Source organism: Dama dama, chromosome 27, assembly GCF_033118175.1.
Source record: "Dama dama isolate Ldn47 chromosome 27, ASM3311817v1, whole genome shotgun sequence".
Taxonomy (NCBI): Eukaryota; Metazoa; Chordata; class Mammalia; order Artiodactyla; family Cervidae; genus Dama; species Dama dama.
This window is the reverse complement of record NC_083707.1, coordinates 46,319,884-46,339,160: the sequence shown is the minus strand read 5'-3', so window position 1 is coordinate 46,339,160 and position 19,277 is coordinate 46,319,884. Positions and strand designations below refer to the sequence as shown.

At 36.2% G+C, this 19,277-nt stretch overlaps 1 protein-coding gene across 6 annotated transcripts in view; it reads right to left on the bottom strand.

Moving 5' to 3' along the window:
* ARK2N (arkadia (RNF111) N-terminal like PKA signaling regulator 2N) overlaps positions 1-19,277 on the bottom strand; it is an 88,778-nt gene that overhangs the window by 22,957 nt on the left and 46,544 nt on the right. For 4 of the 6 annotated variants that reach the window (XM_061131009.1, XM_061131008.1, XM_061131010.1 and 1 more), the window contains exon 3: positions 6,180-6,362. The exons of the other annotated variants lie outside the window; for them this stretch is intronic. In XM_061131009.1, the coding sequence (XP_060986992.1) occupies positions 6,180-6,362 (183 nt within the window). The remainder of the gene's footprint in view (positions 1-6,179; positions 6,363-19,277) is intronic. 6 annotated transcript variants of the gene reach the window in all.

Here is a 19,277-nt window from a genome sequence, read left to right as displayed (position 1 = left end):
ATATAAGCAAAGGAGAGTTGGGCTGAACAAACTAGACAGGGAAAGAAAGATGCAACTAGGGGAGCTGAAAAAGGACTGTGTGATGGACTGTGTTCAATAAGGCAGAGGAATAGCACAGCAGGAAGTAACAGTCTAAGTATAGCTAAGCAAAAGGAGAAAGCATTAGGAAGAGGTAAGAGGGAAACCAATGGTTAGGAGAAGTAAAAGGTACTTCTACCCTCCTGGCCACTCACAAAATACAACCCTCTGGGACCACCCATTGTCTGTCTTGTCCCCTGTGTGCATGTGTGGTAAGTGGCTTCAGTCATGTCCGACTCTGCGACCCCATGGACTGTAGCCACCAGGCTCCTCTGTCCATGGATTCTCAAGGCAAGAATACTGGGGTGGGTGGCTGAGCCCTCCTCCAGTCCTGTCCCCTACTCAACTGTTATTCTCCTTTGCTCCAGCCACCTACTACTCACCTTCCTACAACTTTTCCACTGCCCTATGGAATGCCAGCTCTACAGAAAAGGGACTGAACTTTCTCTTTGCCTCCTAGCGGAAACTTGACTCTCCTGAAAATGCTGCCTCCCCTGCAGGCCTCTGATCCTGACACCTCAATGCAGCCATTTTCTTTATTGTTTGGTCTAAAAGTCAGTACGAGACAAAACAGGGCCAGGCACGCAGGGCCAGAGGGTGGGGTGGGGTCGGGTGGGAGGATACAAACAAATTTCCTGGTGAGTGTTTACAACTCTGAACTAATGATGTGAGTACTCTGCCACATTCCCTCTCAGAGCCACTAAATAAAATGTGCCACTCAGGGAATAAGTCAGCTGAGATCCACACCATGTCTGTGGGGGTGCCATGCTCTATAAGAGACCCCTTGGCATTCTCCAGTAAGTCAGGAATGCATCCACTCCTCTACCTCAGAGCCAGGACAATCAGCCCTTTTCTCTCAATGTTACCCTCTTCAGAAAGTCGCTTGTTCGAGGAAGCGCCTATGCAGAGGCAAGCACTCTCTGGCCTTCGGGTCACACCTACATGGTCCCAACCAATGCCCCTAGACCTCAAAGGAATCCAACAGCAGAGCTGGACCTAAAGCATACACAGAAGCGAGTCAAAGATGCATGAGGTTCTTCAAATATTGTCAGTGGTAGTAATCTATTCCTATTCTAGAATAAGCTCTGCATGAAAAGCGTAAACATCACAATTACCATATATTAAACTGAAAATAAAGCAGATTTATATTTAGTTATTGTGGCAGCTGGCTGTCTTTGTGTAGTTCTTTGTTTGTGTAGCTTTTTGAAAAGATAACTTCATTTCATGAGAAAATTCTAAATTTCTGTCCTACTACAGACCTTTTCAACACATAAGTCAGTCAGAAAGTAGACCAGAAAAGGTAGTAACTAAATTACCATGGCAAATATTTTCTTTTTAAATCAGCTATCTAATGAGAACCAGTCGTATTTGCAGTATATAAAATTATTACATACTGATGACAGTGGCATGTTAGGTATAAAAAAGGTTACTATCTTAAGTACTCATAGAGTTTTATAAGAAGCAAATTATTACCTTGTGTTGAGCTTTTTCAACAAAAATATTAAAAACTTCAAAAAGCGGTAGAAAAGGATATTAGAAACCTAAAATCTTACAGTCCACATGTAGCAGCTAAACAAACTCTCCTTCATAAGACTTGATACAATGACTTTAAAGTGCTAACAACAGAAACATGGTCATTCCCGGCTGATTATAAAAAGCCCTACTCTAACAAGAGGAAACACAAGATTTTTTTCTGTTCACTACAACTAAGCTTGTACTATGGACAAATCAAGATTACCAGCCCAATTTTAAGGATGGAGAAAATGTTCATAATCCACCTTCTTAAAAAGAAGGTTGATGGAAAAAATGAGACTTGTTTAGAATTTTTAACTTCTGAGGCAGGAGGACCTCTAAATTAGTTTGGTGTAATGATTATAAGCCTTCTATACCAAGAGTACTTCAGACTTCAGCCTCTCTTGGCCTCATCTACATTTACAGTGAGTAAGCCTTCAAGTCTTTCCAATGAATATTCAGGGTTATCTCCTTTACAATTGACTGCTTTGATCTCCTTGTAATCCAAGGGACTCCAGCACCACAGTTCGAAAGCATCAAAGCATCAATTCTTCAGCGCTCAGCCTTCTTTAAGGTCCAACTGTCACATCTGTACATGACTACTAGAAAAACTATAGCTCTGACTATACGGACCTTTGTCAGCAAAGTGATGTCTGCTTTTTAATATGCTCTCTAGGTTTGTCATAGCTTTTCTTCCAAGGAGCAAATGTCTTTCAGTTTCATGGCTGCAGTCACCATCCACAGTGATTCTGGAGCCCAAGAAAATAAAGTCTGTCACTGTTTCCACTTTTTCCTTATCTATTTGCCATAAAGTGATGGGATCAGATGCCATGATCTTAGTTTTTTAAATGCTGAGTTTTAAGCCAGCTTTTTTACTCTCCTTTCACCCTCATCAAAAGGCTCTTTAGTTCCTCTTCGTTTTCTGCTGTTAGGGTGGTATCATCTGCAAATCTGAGGTCACTGATATTTCTCCCGACAATCCTGATTCCAGCTTATGCTTCATCCAGCCCAGCATTTCGCAAGATGTACTCTGCGTACAAGTTAAACACGCAGGGTGGCAATAATACAGACTTAGCGTATTCCTTTCCCAATTTGGGAACAGTCAGTTGTTCCATGTCTAGTTCTAACTGTTGCTTCTTGACCTGCACACAGGTTTCTCAGGAGGCAGGTAAGGTGGTCTGGTACTCCCATCTCCTTAAGAGTTTTCATGTAACAATAACCTTTGGGAGTAGACACTAGTTTTATCTCAGTTTTGACAGGGAAAACTGAGGCTTTGCATCACTTACCTGAGATCACACAGTCTGTAAAAGGCTGCTGGTTCAAAATCCAGCTGTTTGCTCACAGGAGGCTGCCACCCACTACACTATTTAATTCTAGCATCAATGAGAAAAAGTAAACCTATGGCAAGAGTTGAAAAGGAAAGTTCAGGTCTGTTCTTGATCAGTGGCTTTCCTAATTTCAACTCTTTTACCTTGGTTGAAACTAAAACTAAACAGTAAAAACTACTGTGCATACAAGAACATCTTGTTGCTTAGAAAAAGAGACAAGCTACAAGCCACTTAATGATTGCTTATGTGATTCTAAATGAAGGGCTGCAGACCTGGTCTGAAACGTTGCTATTAATTAGACTCTGAAAATCCATCCTAAGTGGCTGGCTCAGATGGTAAAGAATCTGCCTGCAATGAGGGAGACACGGGTTCAATCCCCAGGTCGGGTAGATCCTCTGGAAAAGGAAATGGCAATCCACTCCAGTATTCTTGCCTGAAGAGTCCCATGGACAGAGGAACCTGGCAGGCTAACAGTCCACGGGGTCTCAAAGAGTCAGATATGACTGAGCAACCAATGCAGTGTACAGTGTACAGAGACACTGAACAGTCTAACTCAGTGACTGGCTTTTATTTTATTGGGAGGGAGAGAAGGAAGACTGTGACTAACCACAACATTTATCTTAAACTCCAAACACAAGAATGATGATCTAATTGATACTAATAGTCCAAGTCTCAAAACTGTAAACTGGCAATGAAGCATAAATTCTATGAACATTTTGTTATAATACAGTAAGTATATTCAAATTCACAAAACAAAAATTCACAAATTCCCACTATGACAATTACATCAAGACTAGAGGGTATTATTAAGTGGTATAGAATCCACCTGCCAATGCAGGAGACACAAGGGATTTAGGTTCAATCCCTGAGTTGGGAAGATCCCCTGGAGACAACAATGGCAACCCACTTCAGTGTTCTTGCCTGGAAAATTCCATGGACAGAGGACCCGGGTGGGCTACACTCCATGAGGTTGCCAAGAGTTGGATGTGACTGAGCAACTGAGCACACACACATACATTACTCACATACCTGAATGTCAGATTAAAAAAAAAAAAAAAAAGAAGACTTTGAATGAGCCAATAAATGGCTTCATAAGAAAACACCATGGGGATCTGTTGAACAGTGATGTCCATGTCCTATGATACACAAAAATCTACACAATTTACGGCCCAATACATACATGAGCTTTCTTGATATATTGCATTCTAGAGAAATTATCACTCATGTACCAAAAGAAACATATAGGAAATGTTAATAATAGCATCATTTCAAATAGCACCATAATGTCCAAGAAGAGAATGGGTAAGTCTATTGTCATATATGTATATGCTGGAATACTAAACAGCAGTGAAAAGTGAATGAACTACAGCAGTACTTAATAAGAACAAACTTCACAACATGTTGAACTAAAAAAAAGCAAGTGGCAAATGATTACCTTCTATGTAATACTTAGTATTAAAACATGCTTCTTTACAGATACAAAGCAAATGCAGTAAAACTATGAAGGAATACATAGGAATACCAAATATTAAATATAAATATCAATTTCAAGGCAGTGCTGGAGTGGAGAGAGAAGAATAGGGGAAGGAAGTCATGCGTATTTCCCTCCTCAAATACTTTTGTCATATTTTATTTCTTAGAATTTAGAGCTGAGCACCAAAGGCTAATCTTGTTTTAAACGATCAAGCTAACAATTACCTGAACTTGAAAATGTGAAGCTTCCCCACCCCCACCAATGCCAGTGACTTTAATGATATGGTCAGACCCCAAATGCTGCACTATTAGGTTAAGTCATATTTAAACTGCTAAATTGGTTGTAGATTAGAAACTCAAATATTAACAATTCCAAAGAGTTCAACCTAATATTAAAACTCTCTATGAAAAGCAAAAAAAAAAAAAAAAAACACAACAAAACAGTAACTGTTCATATTTTTCCTAAGGATTCACAATAAAGTAGTCTACATTTACCGACAAGATTGCATTTAACATTACAATATATACACAATACATATTGATAAACACTTAAAAAACACCTGTTGGGCAAAGCAAGTGTTTATACAAATAAAAACTGAAATCCAGAGGAGAATCACCTTGTCCAAGGTTAAATAGGCAGTAAGCAGTCACAACAGAATTAAAACTAAATCCAGGTCCTGTTCCAAAATTAGTCATAATAAGTTAATCGGAAGCTCAACAAATAAAGAGAAACTTTTTTACTTAGTTCTAATCGAAGATTATGAAATGAATTAATGACAATGATCTGTAGAATTGTCTCTTTTACTTCCTAACAACTTCAATATTAAAAAGTTCTAAATCAGAGCCCACTGCTATTTTTGTAACACAAAACTCATTTCCCATAAAAATAATACTCTAGGTAGTTATTAAGCCAATGGAATTCATAAGTTAACTAGAAAACGAAAATCCCTCTATAACAATAACGAAAATACACGCTATACATGAAGTCTGTCTCTCAATCCCTTCTGCCTCTTTTCTTAGACTTTTCTAAAAACACTAGTACTTTTAGAAAAAGGTTTAAATTAGAAAGAATGCTGGAAGAAAGAGGTTTGGGGAACATACTGAAGGAGACTTGGAGGCATAATGCAAGGTTTTCAAAGGTAACAGCAATCAATAGGTTTCTTAGAGAATAAAACATCACTCTTAAGAATCACCACAGAACCAAGATAAACAATGCAAGACAGGGAGAGAGATTTTCCTGAAAGACAGCAACTGAAGAGTTGGAAAAGACAAAATGAGAACTAGTGTCAAGAAATTAACAGGGACACTGCTTAACAGGCAGAAGAATGGTGCAGCACTTCAATGGAACAGCCCACAGGGCAAACTGAAACAGCTCCCTTCCCAAAACTACAAGGTCACTCCCTGTTCAGAGTTAAGAGAGGGAATCCACTGGAGGGGGGGGGGGGGGGGGGCCGCGGGGGATGGGACTGGGGTAGGGGTAGGAGGCAGTATCAGGTCATCTGGGTGATTTTTACATATGTTAGGCATTTTTAACTCACGATGTCTACTGAAATTTACTTATGCCTACAAGTATTGTCTTAGATAGTCTCATTTTTGCTTTCTTCTGACTAGTAAAGACAAATGACATGCTACCCAAATCTTTTCAGTTATAAAGGGATCCTGGATAGCTATAATCATCTAATGTTAGATGCTTCTAGTTGGCCTGCTTTCCTAAGCAAGGAAAAGAGCTGCCAGGACACATGCACATTATACCATCAGAGAAGGAGGGGTAGGGGTAGGGACACCAACCTGCCTCTGCATTCAGCTCCTCTAGAAGCCCGCTGGTCCTCCAGGTAGCTCCTGTGTCCTGGCCTCCTACAGAATTACTGTGCTCTTGAACTACTGCAGCCGCCAATAAATTGTCCACATTTACCACTTCTGGCTCAGAGCCGGTGTCAGACATATCATAATGAGCTACAACTGGAGGTCCATCTAGGGAGGAAAGAAAATGTATACTTGTATCTAACTTGTGGGGTGAAAAATACTTCTATAACTAAAAGCCCTCTAAAGGCCTGTTGCCTTTATCTTATATATTCTACCTAGTCAGAAAAGCTGCACTTTATACAATCTAATTATTTTGTACAAGAAATGAAAGTTAAAGAAATACTCCAGCTTACAAAGATGAGGGACACATTTAAGAAGGAGGAAAAAGGGTGTTATGAAGAACAAAGACAAGACTACACTGAACAAAAGTTACACCAATTCCTGTCATTCTGCTAAAGGGCAAAAGATTAAGAGAAAGTGGACGACTACAAAGAAGGTAAAGCTGATTTTTTAAAGGAAACACTGATGCAAACTATTAAAACTGAATTTATATTTTTTTAAGAGGATCAACCTAGTTTCTTTCTCTTAGTAGCTAATACTAAAAGTCCCTAGGAGAATCAGAGAAGAAAGTCAAATATATATTTTCCTACTTCAAGAGCTCTACTTGACCGACATCTATTTCCAGTAAAGCCCTTTTATAATATTAGGGATGTTATGTATTTTATAACATTCTACAAAAGATGCGTGTGTATTCAAGTCGGGTCTGACTCTTTGCCAGGTTCCTCTGTCCATGGGATTTTACAGGCACGAATACTGGGGTGGATTGCCATTTCCTACTCCAGGGGATCTTCCAGACCCAGGGATCGAACCTGAATCTCCTGTACTGCAGGTGGATTCTTTACCACTGAGCCACCTGGGGAAGCCCCCAACAAAAAGATAATACTCATAAAATCCATCTTCAGGACTTGGCTTTGGATGTCTTGTGAGAGATATTTCTATTGTCTTTTCCCTGAGAAAAACAACCAGCTGACGCTCCGAGGTAGTGATACACACCTTATGGGCTATCTGAGAGGACGATGTTAAAACTCTAGGAAAATAAGAGAGCCCTTCTACCTCCAAATCACCCTAACCTGCTGAAAAGGAGCTGAGCTCTGAAGTCATTACACTGCAGTGATTCATGCTAAAATAATTCAATATTCATGCTTATAAAATAGATAACATGCTTTAAAATGCTAGTGCTACCCTTTTCTAATATAAAAGTAAAAAGCAAAAATCGTTCTCAATCAACTATATATCCCTTACTACTAACTGCCATTTTTGAATGAAATGCTTTTTCTCCCCCAACAGTTATTTATTAAGTGCAAGTAAATCACTTAATTCCAGGGAAAAAATTTTAATATCTAATAAATTAACATTAAACACACCTAGTTTATGAAACCCTTGACTATGAAGGAATACATATGCCAATGAATCATTAAAATAGAACACAATGAAGGATTACTGTTTTAATACAAACATCCATTGTGTAAACTGTCACTAAACAAAACATGAAACACATTTGGGGTACTTATCTCTTAAGACTAAGTTCCCAAACCACAGGCTTATGCGGCAACGTTTTTAAAATAAAAAATGACCAAACATAAAAGTAAATGAGTTGCTGGGTGCCACTGTATAAGGAACAGACATGTCACAATATGAAATTCTGACGATCATGACAATTTCAGCTGACTACTTAAAAATAATTTCCAATTTCCCCAAAAGGGTACATCAAGTTCATAAAATTCAACAGTGTGGCCTCAGTATCAGTTAGCAATGGATTTTAGACCAAATAGCAAAATATTGGTTCATGTTTGCAGTTTTTCTTTTCAAAAAAGAAAAGAAAGCTGTATCATTTATGGAGTTCTCGTCAGAGTTCAAAATGATTATTATGGAATCAAGATAATGTGTGATGTCCAAATATTTGGTTACAGAAGATATGAAGGTCAAGTACAATATTGACTATTTGACCAAATATTCTATTTTTTAAATGGCTTTATTAAGTGTTTTGCATTTGGGAAAAAATAAAAGAGATTTATTTAAAAATCTGTATCACAAATACCATTCACAACCTCTTGCCCTCACATTCCCCCACCCCACAACCACCAAATTGAGGCAACAGGTCAACAGTCAAGTCAAAATTGTACCACTCCTACAAGTAAAATCATGCAAAAAGTATAAGTGTAGATGTACATGCAGAGTAACATCACCTACCCATGGAAATAACTTGTCTGAAAGTCTTCATCAGTAGGATATACAAGCATAAACTTGTTATCTGGCTTCATTCTTGTATCTTCCATATTTCCAAACAGCACACCTTATAGCTTAGCTTAAATTTAGTATTCATCATAAACAAAGACAGTAATATTTTCACATTTTAATTATACTTAAAATTAAAATAAATTATCACTGTCATTTTTCATATCTAGTATATTCAAACAATGACAAGTCAGCACTATATGAACTTTAATAAAAGTCAAGGAAAGGCTGTCTTTCCAAGTTTGCCTTCCAACAAGAAATCACAATTAAGCATCCTGTGTTCCAAGGTCATCTCACACTGTCAGCAAAGCAAAATTAAGTAAGGTATGTTTAAAGAACTAAGCATCAAGGCTTGGATTTTGAACCACGAAGTATGAATATTAGCTAACTGATGGGGACAATATATGGTATTCTTTTAAAATGTGATTCCTGCTACACAGCAAAATTAAGAGACAGGTAATATCCTTTTAAAATAAGTATCTCTTGAAAGAATAAAATAAAATCAAACCACTAAGAGGAGTTAGAAAAACCAGGAACATTAATAACAGAAGCAGCTATCTATGCTTCCAATTTGATTCTATCGATTTATTACAGGAGGGAATAAGCATGAAGCTATTTTTCTTCCTCTGACTTGATTGTTCCTCTAGTATGCTAAAACAATTGCGCCACTACTAAGATAATTTTGACTTTTAAAAACATCAAAATGGCAATTTCAAGTAAAATTACACATGGAAACATTTCCAATTTAAAATGCAGTCACTAAGCATTCCATGTTTACAACATAAAAGGTTATTCAAACTGCACATTCTCCCATTTGGTATCTGTCAACCGTACATCATCAATTTATAATGATGAACTCTGTTTTTCTATAGTCATTAAAAGCATCTCTCTATAAAGGTAAATTTAACTCAATTATTTAATAATTATTTGGTCTGTGGTTAATCCAAGTGCTGTATCTGATTTAAGTATCTTGAAATTTTTGCTGATCACAAGAAAAATAAAATGTTCAGCAATCCACTGCTTCATTTAAGAACATCAACTTGGTCTATCTTGTGCTAGACAGGTTTGTATACTCTCTCTGACCTCCTAGTTTATAAACAGGTTCTAACTTTTCGAATACCAAAATACAGATATGGGACTTCCCAAAAGGTCCAGTGGTTAAGACTCTGCGCTTCCACTGCATGGGGTGCAGGTTTGATCCTGGTCAGGGAACTAAGATCCAGCTTGCCGCACAGTTCGGTCAAAAAAGAAAAACGAAACAAAACATACAGATCTATCTATTCATCACACATTCCTACTACAGTGAAGTTTAACCCTGTGTGATTTTAAACCTTCTGTATTATTATCAACAGTGTTTAATTTTATGAATTAGTCTTCTTTTTAGTCAAATGTGTTTTCTTCTAAATCTCATGGAAACAATTTGAATCACAAAAACAAAGCAAAACAAAGCCTAACTGTTACCTAACATCTATTACCTATTACATTACCTATTACATGACATCTATTACCTATTACATTATAATCTATCTATTACATCTATCTCTGACAAATCCCTCTTTCCAAAGCTGACAACCAAAAGTACAGAATTTTAAAACTATGTAATACATAAGTTACCAGTCCCATTTTACAGATGAGAAATTTTGAGTCCTAGGTAGGTAAAACCAGCATAGTTTACAGTTGTTCTCGGTGGTGAGGGAATGGGACATACAGAGGATAAGACTGGGAGCAGTATGTGAAGTGCATAGATTTTGGGCAGTAAATACATAGGCTAAAATCCTGCCTACTTCTTCTTAACCTATGACTCAGCTTGTTTACAGGGTTACAATGAAGGTTAAAATATAACACAGGACACAATAGTTCAAATACTGGTCCACCTGCCCACCTTTCCATTATAATTAGCACTTAACCTTACTTCTTTGTTTGCTTATGTTTGTGTAAACTGCGGTACACAGCCTGCATGCTCTTAGCTTTGAGAAAACATCACTGCCTGAGTTGGTGCCTTCTACTGGTCATGGATTAACCCAACTTGTTAAGCAAATGCTTTGCTGGGATTAATAAGATCATCACATATGTGGCTTCTGTATTTTTATTTTTGTTTGAAGTGAAATGTTAGCTTAGATGTATTCACGTCACTTTGGATTATCCCATATTTGGCATCATTCTTGCCTACAGAGCCCTTCCACTAACACAAGTGTTGTTAGTCTCCCAGTATGAAATCCAAGCAGATCTGGGAATCAGAAATTCCTCTTATATCCCAGAGACATCTGGAAACGTCACTCTTCCTTCTCTATTGCTAAATCTTCGGCCCAAGGAAAGGTGGATCAACAGACAAACAGCGTTTATTCATTCAATGCCCATTTCAACAACTACAGTAATGTACAATAAAGACCAGAATAAATTCTTTCTCTATGCTTTACTACAGCCAATTTCCCAAAACCCCTCATAGAAGAGGAAAGAAAAAAACTTTCTTGCTGCTGTCAAAGGACCCCACAGAAGTTCTGCTCCCTAGGCATTAAAGGTCCTAAGCTCAGTGCCATTATCTACAACATCTAGAGAAAGTGGTAGGGGGTGGAAGTCACTCTCAGTCCCACTCCAATAGTGAGGCTCAAAAAAGATTACACCTAAAAGAAGAGTTCTCAGAAATTACCTAGCCAAGCATTTTAGGAAGGAGGAGCATGTGTATGGTGGCCAAGTTAGGAAAATAAGTGTAGGGAAAATGAGGTGTGAGCCTTAGGGGCTGAAAGAAAAGAGCAAACCTCAAGAGTTGGAAGGGAATTTGCAGTTGGCAGAACCTACCTAATAAAAAACTAGCTTTTTAATTACACATCTAAATATTTACCAAGATGGAAAATGATTATTTGGAATAAGAAAAAATAAAATACTTAAGAAAATACATATGCTGTATTTTATTACTATCAATCTACATATATATGTAATATATATACACACATACACAAAGAACCATTTGAATAAAAGTAGTAATTTTCAAAGCATCTCTTGGAAAAGATAACTGTATCAACCAGAGAAGACAAAAAGTGCCATTTCTAAAAAAACAACTTTAAAAACCAAAAACAGTGTATCTTTTCTTTATAGTATTATAAAGCTATTTTAGTAAAAAGAAAAATAAGATAGTGCTAAATGAAAATAAAATGCAGCAATATGCACTGAAATTCTATGTCAGAAGTTTAAAAATCATTTTTAAATAAAAATGAATTGATGCCTGTTTTGTGCTTTTCCCATTATATTCAACTCAATTATTAAGAATTTAGATGTTCAGTTTACAAGGGAGAAATAAAGTTTTAAGGATTACATCTGTTCTTACATCATACTGACAAATGATAGGTCATTTTGCCCAGAAAAGTTACCTATAATACTGATGGACAGTTAACTTTTAAAGTATCGAAGAGGTAAAAGGAAATATTCAAGATTAAATACAGAAAACAGGACACTTGCAGAGGTCACCATCTTTCAATTTATCTTTGTATTCCAAGGACAAATCCACAACTTCTGCTTTGAGGATTCAGATCAATGGAGAACAAAACTAAGACATCTACACTACATACAAGAAGGAAGAACATGAAAATTTGATATGACTTTAGCCACATCCTCATATCTATGTACCCTGCTAACGACACATCCATTCAGCTTTTTTTTTTTTTTTAAAAAACACATTTATTTATTTGGCTGTGCTAGGTCTTAGCTGTGGCATGTGGGATCTAGTTCCCTGACCAGGGATTGAACCCAGGCCCCTTGAATTGGATGTGCAGCCTTAGCCATGGACCACCAGGGAAGTCCCTCCATTCAGCTTTTTGATTACTCCTCAAGGTAGACTACATTTTGCTATTTTCTAAACAGTCCTCAATTTTTAACAAGGGTAACTCAGAAGGACATATAAAGGAGAAGAATCTCTACCTTTCAAGTTAGCAGTGATATTTTGTTATTTTCTTTTTCAATATACCAACTGCAAAAAGACTGAAAATTATCTGAAAAACACCATGCAAAATCTATTATTAGTGATATTACCTACAAACTAATGCCATTCATTTCATGATGGAAAAGTAGGAACACCTAACGTGAATTAACTGGTAGGGAATCACTATAACTAATGTAAAATGATCCTAAATAGAGTAACAAGAAACATTTCTTTTTAAAAAATTTTATTTATCTAGGTCAACTGATACACTTCAAATGCAGAATTAGGTAAAAGATATAAAGAAAATGCAGTAAAAATAAAAATCACAGCAATTTGTTAACATTCTTCCCAAATCTTAAAGTTATAAGACTTCATTATCAAAGAATAAATACACTTCCTCATGGATTATTATTCTGTCATTTCTTAACATGTCTTCTATTGTACGTTGTAGTAATTTAAGATAATATGAAAAGATCTACTCATTACTTTGGTTTCAATCCCCACTAACTTTTCCTAAACTTCAGAGAAATTAAAAACAGAATCAAGAAAAAAATGAAAAGTATAGAACTTGGAAGTTATTCACACTGATAACTATTAATGTACTCATACAACTATTCTAGACAAATTAAAAACAAGTTTCTTATCTGTACAATGATTGAGGGCATATACGCCATTTTTAAATATTCTGAGAATTATTCTTTGAGAACAATTTTTATTAGAACAAATTTAATAAAAAATTAATAAAATTTCAGCTTAATAAATCTGCTCAAATTGTTTTGATACTGTGTTTTCTCACATGTGAAACCCCACAAAATCTTTTCCACTGTGCCCTTATTATACTATTTAAATAATCTGAACAGGAGAGTAAATCAACAGAAGCTAAGCAAAATATAACAGGTAATTATTTTTAGAAGTCACCTTCTGTAAAATAACCTGCCCATGTTATCTGACTTGCACATAAACCTTAAGCAATAAATTTCATTAAATTGTGCTATACCTCGACCTTCAGATCACAGTATCTGCTGTTAAATATACATAACTAAGAAATGACAAAAGCAATGAAGCAAAATAAACTAATTCGTGTATATTCTTTTACTCAGTCTGCTAATGAAACAAACAAGCAGTCCAAATTTTTACCTGATAATCTAAGAAATAAATTTTTCCCTCTAACTTAATCACTCTAACTCATATGTGGCAATTTTTTCTTACACACATTTAGGAAGCAATGAATGGATATATTAGTGACCTGAATCCACTAAAATCCCTGTAGACTATTGCATAGTTATGTTTCCAGCACAACCTGCCAACTATAGCATTAATAAAAATATAGGATTATTTCATAATTCTGAAGGTCCACACACCTACACAAGCACATGCACAAACACACTCGAGACTAGGCTTATTCCTCTGACTTAGTAACAAAGAACAGGCTTTTCTTTTTTCTCTTGGAGCCCAAAAATGACAGATCTTTTAAGTAAAAAAAAAAAAAAACAAAAAACTTCATGCAAAATATTAAGTTTTAAGATTTTAATTTTATTGTGTTTTAAATTAAATTTTATTTGAGCTCTTATTACACTCAAGTTTTAATAATGCATACAAATTACATGTTAATGTAACTGAAAGATATTATGCAATGAGAGGCTCAAATAACCAGATAATTCTAATCTTAATTTGCTGGTTAAATTTTCTTAAAAATGATTAGGAATCTAATGTCCTACAACACTGAACTAGGAGACTCTAGGCAGAAAACAGTCTGTAGATAGATGATCAGAAAACATATTCACCATAGTGCCCCCCCAGCTTAAATATCAGCAACTAAATTGCATATGTAGACATTACAGAGCTGATATAATCCAAATATGGGATTATAGTCTTCATCTTAATCTTTCCTCTATTTCTTTCAGAATTGATCCTTTTCTTGAAAACTGGACTGATTAAAATGAGCAAAGATATTTTAAATAAATAATCTGTTTGTCTTTTTTTTTCCTTTTCTTGCAGTCATTCCCTACAAAGCACTGCAATCTGCCAGTCCTCAGTGACTCTCCAAAGGTCATCTTCCTGCTGATCCCAGAGAAGCAGAGGGGCCACTGCCTGGCTTGCCCTGCGGCCTGTAGACACTGGTGGTAGCCCTATTTGGGAGCACATTCTCCTGGATATACTCTTTTATTAACCTTTTATTTGGTATTAGGGTATAACTGATTAACTGGGTGGCCAATTAACAATGCTGTGACAGTTACAGGTGGACAGCAAAGGGACTCAGCCATGTATCTCCAAGTATCCATTCTCCCCCAGACCCACCCACCCAGGCTGCCACATAACACTGAGCAGAGTGGGATTACATTCTTAAATAAAAAGCATTTCAACCATGTCTAGATCAATGCTAGACATGATTTAGATCAACTGAAAGACGTTTCTGTCCAGCATTAGCCCTTTATACACCACAGAAAAGCCTAAACAGGATATATTCCCTATACTTAAAATTCTAGGAAAATTAAGCCAATTGAAGGTAAGTTAAAGGAAGACCAAGGTTCCCTTTACCATCTGGTAGCTCAGATGGTAAAGAATCCGCCTACAATCCAGGAGACTCCAATTTGATTCCTGGGAATCGAATTCCAGGGGAAGTTCCCCTGGAGAAGGGATAGGCTACCCATTCCGGTATTCATGGGCTTCCTTGGTGGCCCAGACAGCAAAGAATCCGCCTGCAATGCGGGAGACCTGGGTTCAATCCCTGGGTTGGGAAGATCCCCTGGAGGAGGGCATGGCAACCCACTGCAGTATTCTTGCCTGGAGAATCCCCGTGGACAGAGAAGTCTGGTGGGTCCATGGGGTTGCAAAGAGTTGGACAGGACTGAGTGACTAAGCACAGCACAAGGGATGACCACCAGGCACTTCTAAAATAATACCCATATAAAAATGCCACCACACAATCCAAAAATAATTTCCACTTCTTAGTACGTATTTAGACTATAATCTTAGGAATACAGATCCTGCCTCAGTGAAGACAAATTCAATAATCCAAACAGCAGTCAAGTTTTTAAAAAACTATTTTAACTACTTCAAATACTTAATACTCCTTTGTCCGCAATACAAAACAAATTCTTCTGAAAGAAGAATTTTTAAACTGTGCAATCTGGAAAAAGCATAATTACTTTAAAGCACATTTCATTAAAAAAAAAAAATACTGTTTTTCAAAACAATACTCCTTAAGACAGCAACACATTTTTAAGACACCATGACAAACTGAAAATCAGGGGGAAAACTATGTATGTTTCTGGTACAAAATTATTCTTAAGATTAAATTTTTCAAACTACAAAATATAAAATTTTGTTTTAGAATAAATTTTAATATTTTAGCATATATTCTAAGAATTAAATCAGTACATTCTGGTATTCCTCTTCTTTCTATCAAAACCTCTCTTTCCATATCTTTATACAAATTCATGTAGAAAAGGGCTTCCTCAAATTTATTATGTTTGACACCTCAAATGTTTACAATGTTTTTACCTTGAATATCAATTATTAAAACTTAAGCTTGATAATTCCACTCAACTGACATTTTTCTCTTTTAGGCAAAAATACCTGTAGATTTCCTACTCCATTATCTAATAACAAGAATCAGAACATATCCAGTCAATACTAAGAATATGTCTATGTTATTTTTTATGTTATTCTTAAAGGATTCATTCATGTTTTCTATTTTAAAAATAAAAAGCATTTCACTACATGCTTAATATATGAAACATTAAATCATGAAACAAAAAAATCTGTTAAGCTCTTGAAGCAGTTATACATGCATAGAAAAGCAGTCATGTTAACATGCTGAAATTGACATTTTCTTATATCTAAAAATCCATGTCTAGTAAAATCTGTAATCCCAGGGAGAAGATAAATACAGAACAAACTTCCCTGAAAACATCTTAATTTCAAATAATTATATATTAGTTAAAAACTTCTCACCCAAAACCAATATGCTCTTCTTATTGGCATAAAACAGGAAAGTTAAAAAAATGTTAGCTGAAGTAGTTTGCAAGTGTTGTGCTATCATGTCAGAGGAAAACCTGTCAATTCTAACTTTCCCAAAGTTAATTCCCAATTCTCATATATTAAGCTCTAAAAAGAAAATTTTTTTAAAAGTCATTTTTCACTTCAAAAAAGCAAAATAAATTGATTTAATCTATTACAGTTAATTTACAAGGTGTAGATATCTGAATATAGAACTAAATAGAAAAAGTGATGACAATTTTTCTGAGTAGTTACTGGTAAATTACTAAAATAAAACAAAGGTCTTTATTGTTTATATAGCAGACCCTAAAGGTGGGCTCTCACCAGCTGCAAGTTGAAGAGAATCCACACAAAACTTAAAAACAGTCTGTGGTCCCACACCCATGAATACTATCAAGCACAGATTGTGCAGAACCACAGCTCATATTTAGTGCAAAAAATCTGCATATAAGACCTGTGCAGTTCAAACGCCTGTCATTCTAATGTCCAACTATATATGAAACTCCAAATATATCACCTATCTTTCTTCTTGCAAAACACACAATCAGATCTTTTTCAAAGCTGCAATTATATTAAATATTAAAATAACCTTACTCATATTGAGAAGTTAACATTTGAAGGGAAAAACTACCATATTTTTATTATAAGTAAATCCAGTAGGAAGCACAATTTAAAAAAAAAAAAAGCACAGGTAATGTTAGCAAAGTTATATACACCTACTGAAAATTTTCTTACTAATTTAGCTTTTTCTCACAATATTCCTACCAACCCAGAAAAGACAAAATACCACTATTTCTCAGTCCCAGGCCACACACTGAAAATCTATCATGTTGCAAAGCTAACAATGCTGCGCTATTTTCTCCCCTTTTACACACACCATGGACTCTTTAACATACCATTTATTTTCAGTCCAGGGACTGAAAACAAAATTAAATTGGTAGTACATTAGCCAATACATTTAGTCACTAGTAATTGAAAAGCCCATTCAATACACACCCTTAATAGAGTGACCATTTCATCTGTATCCTCTAGAGGTTACCCCTTACATCAGAGTACCAATTTCACTGGATTCTGCCAGGTTACTGGCCTAGAGAGTTTAAAGTTTAAAATAAAAACCCATCTATTTAACAATGGAAAAATACTGCTTTTCTCACACATAAACTCAAACTCCTGTCTAATCTGCATTCCCTACAGTATCTCACATAGCAGGTAGAGTATTAATTTGCTCAAAAAGTAATTCATTCTTCCTGTACACAAAGGCTATTTCATACAAGCCATTAAAGACTAGCAACAAAATCAGTTCATTAAATGACATATGAAAGAATGACATAAAAATGCTCATGCAATATTCACTCATGACCTCCAGAATGAGATTAATTAACCATTCCTCTTACAGGAATCACAAGCAAGTCAACACTATTGTAGAGATTAATGCTAAGAGACGCTAAGGAAAGTAACCACTTACCTATCTGGATTCACTAAGACTCCCTATTTTATATCTTACTGATATTTATGTTTTTGGCATGAAAAAAGCATAAAGATAAGGATCACTCCTATCATCATATAAATACGGTTCTATGTTCCAAGCACATGTAATAAAACTCTAACTAGAATTCATGAAACTTTGTTTTGAGTAACTAATTTTTTAAAAATCAACTTGTTTACTATTATAATTTTTAAAACATTACCAAAAGAAACTTAAAATGGGCAAAAGCATATTCTTTCCTACACAATTCAGAAGACAGTTAACACAATTAATTTTGTGATATACTCAAAGGTTGTTCTATAATATTCCCATTTTCAACAACGTTAATTGGAAAACTGTAATGTCTGAGAATTCTAATGTGCTGTCAACACTCTGACAAGTCACAAAGGGCTGTTGCAGCAGTTCTTAGGAATCAAGCAACTGCAAACTAACTGGGTGATAGGGGAAATGCCTTGGCCAACTAGTTGCATTTTAAGTTCCCTGGGTTCCAGTAGCTGCTTGTTCTCTTCACCAGTGTCAAAGTGAGTTAGTTTTTTCATCCACATTCGGAACTTCTCTGTCTGCCTCTGCATCTTGGAATAAAAGCTCATGGCCTCTTCTAGGACACTGCCTATAATGTTTCTAACACACAGCACCCCTGCCAAGTAATCCTAAAACTTCGCTGGGTGCTCCTTCAGATCCACCAGTATGACTAAAGTCAGCTTTAAAGGCAGTGAGGCCATTTGATAAAACGTCATAAAATCAGAAAATTGTATTTTTATTAAGACATGCTTATTCAGGAAAATGACTTAAGCATTACCAAGAAGAGGCAAATAGATTCAGCAATGATAAGGAGCACTTAATTAACCAAACAAAAGTAATTCTGAGAAAAATAACATGACACTACCCTTTTTCATCAGAGAAGGCAATGGCACCCCACTCCAGTACTCTTGCCTGGAAAATCCCATGGACGGAGGAGCCTGGTGGGCTGCAGTCCATGGGGTCGCTAAGAGTCGGACACGACTGAGCGACTTCACTCTCACTTTTCACTTTCATGCACTGGAGAAGGAAATGGCAGCCCGCTCCAGTGTTCTTGCCTGGAGAATCCCAGGGACCGAGTCGCACAGAGCCGGACACTGAAGTGACAGCAGCAGCAGTAGTAGTACCCGTTTTCATAGCTTCACCGAATCTGCCTAGGATTTTGTATCTTGTACTATACAACTAACTACTCAAGTTTGAGAAGTATCAGTAGCTTTCAAACTTGCTAAACATAAAGACCTGGAATGGTATAGCAAATACCAAAACACAGGCGGCTCCCAGGCATTAGGTTTGTTTTAAGCTCCCTAGGTGATTCTAGTGTACCACCCTGACTGAAAATCACTGTATCCCTGAATGTTTTCACACCATG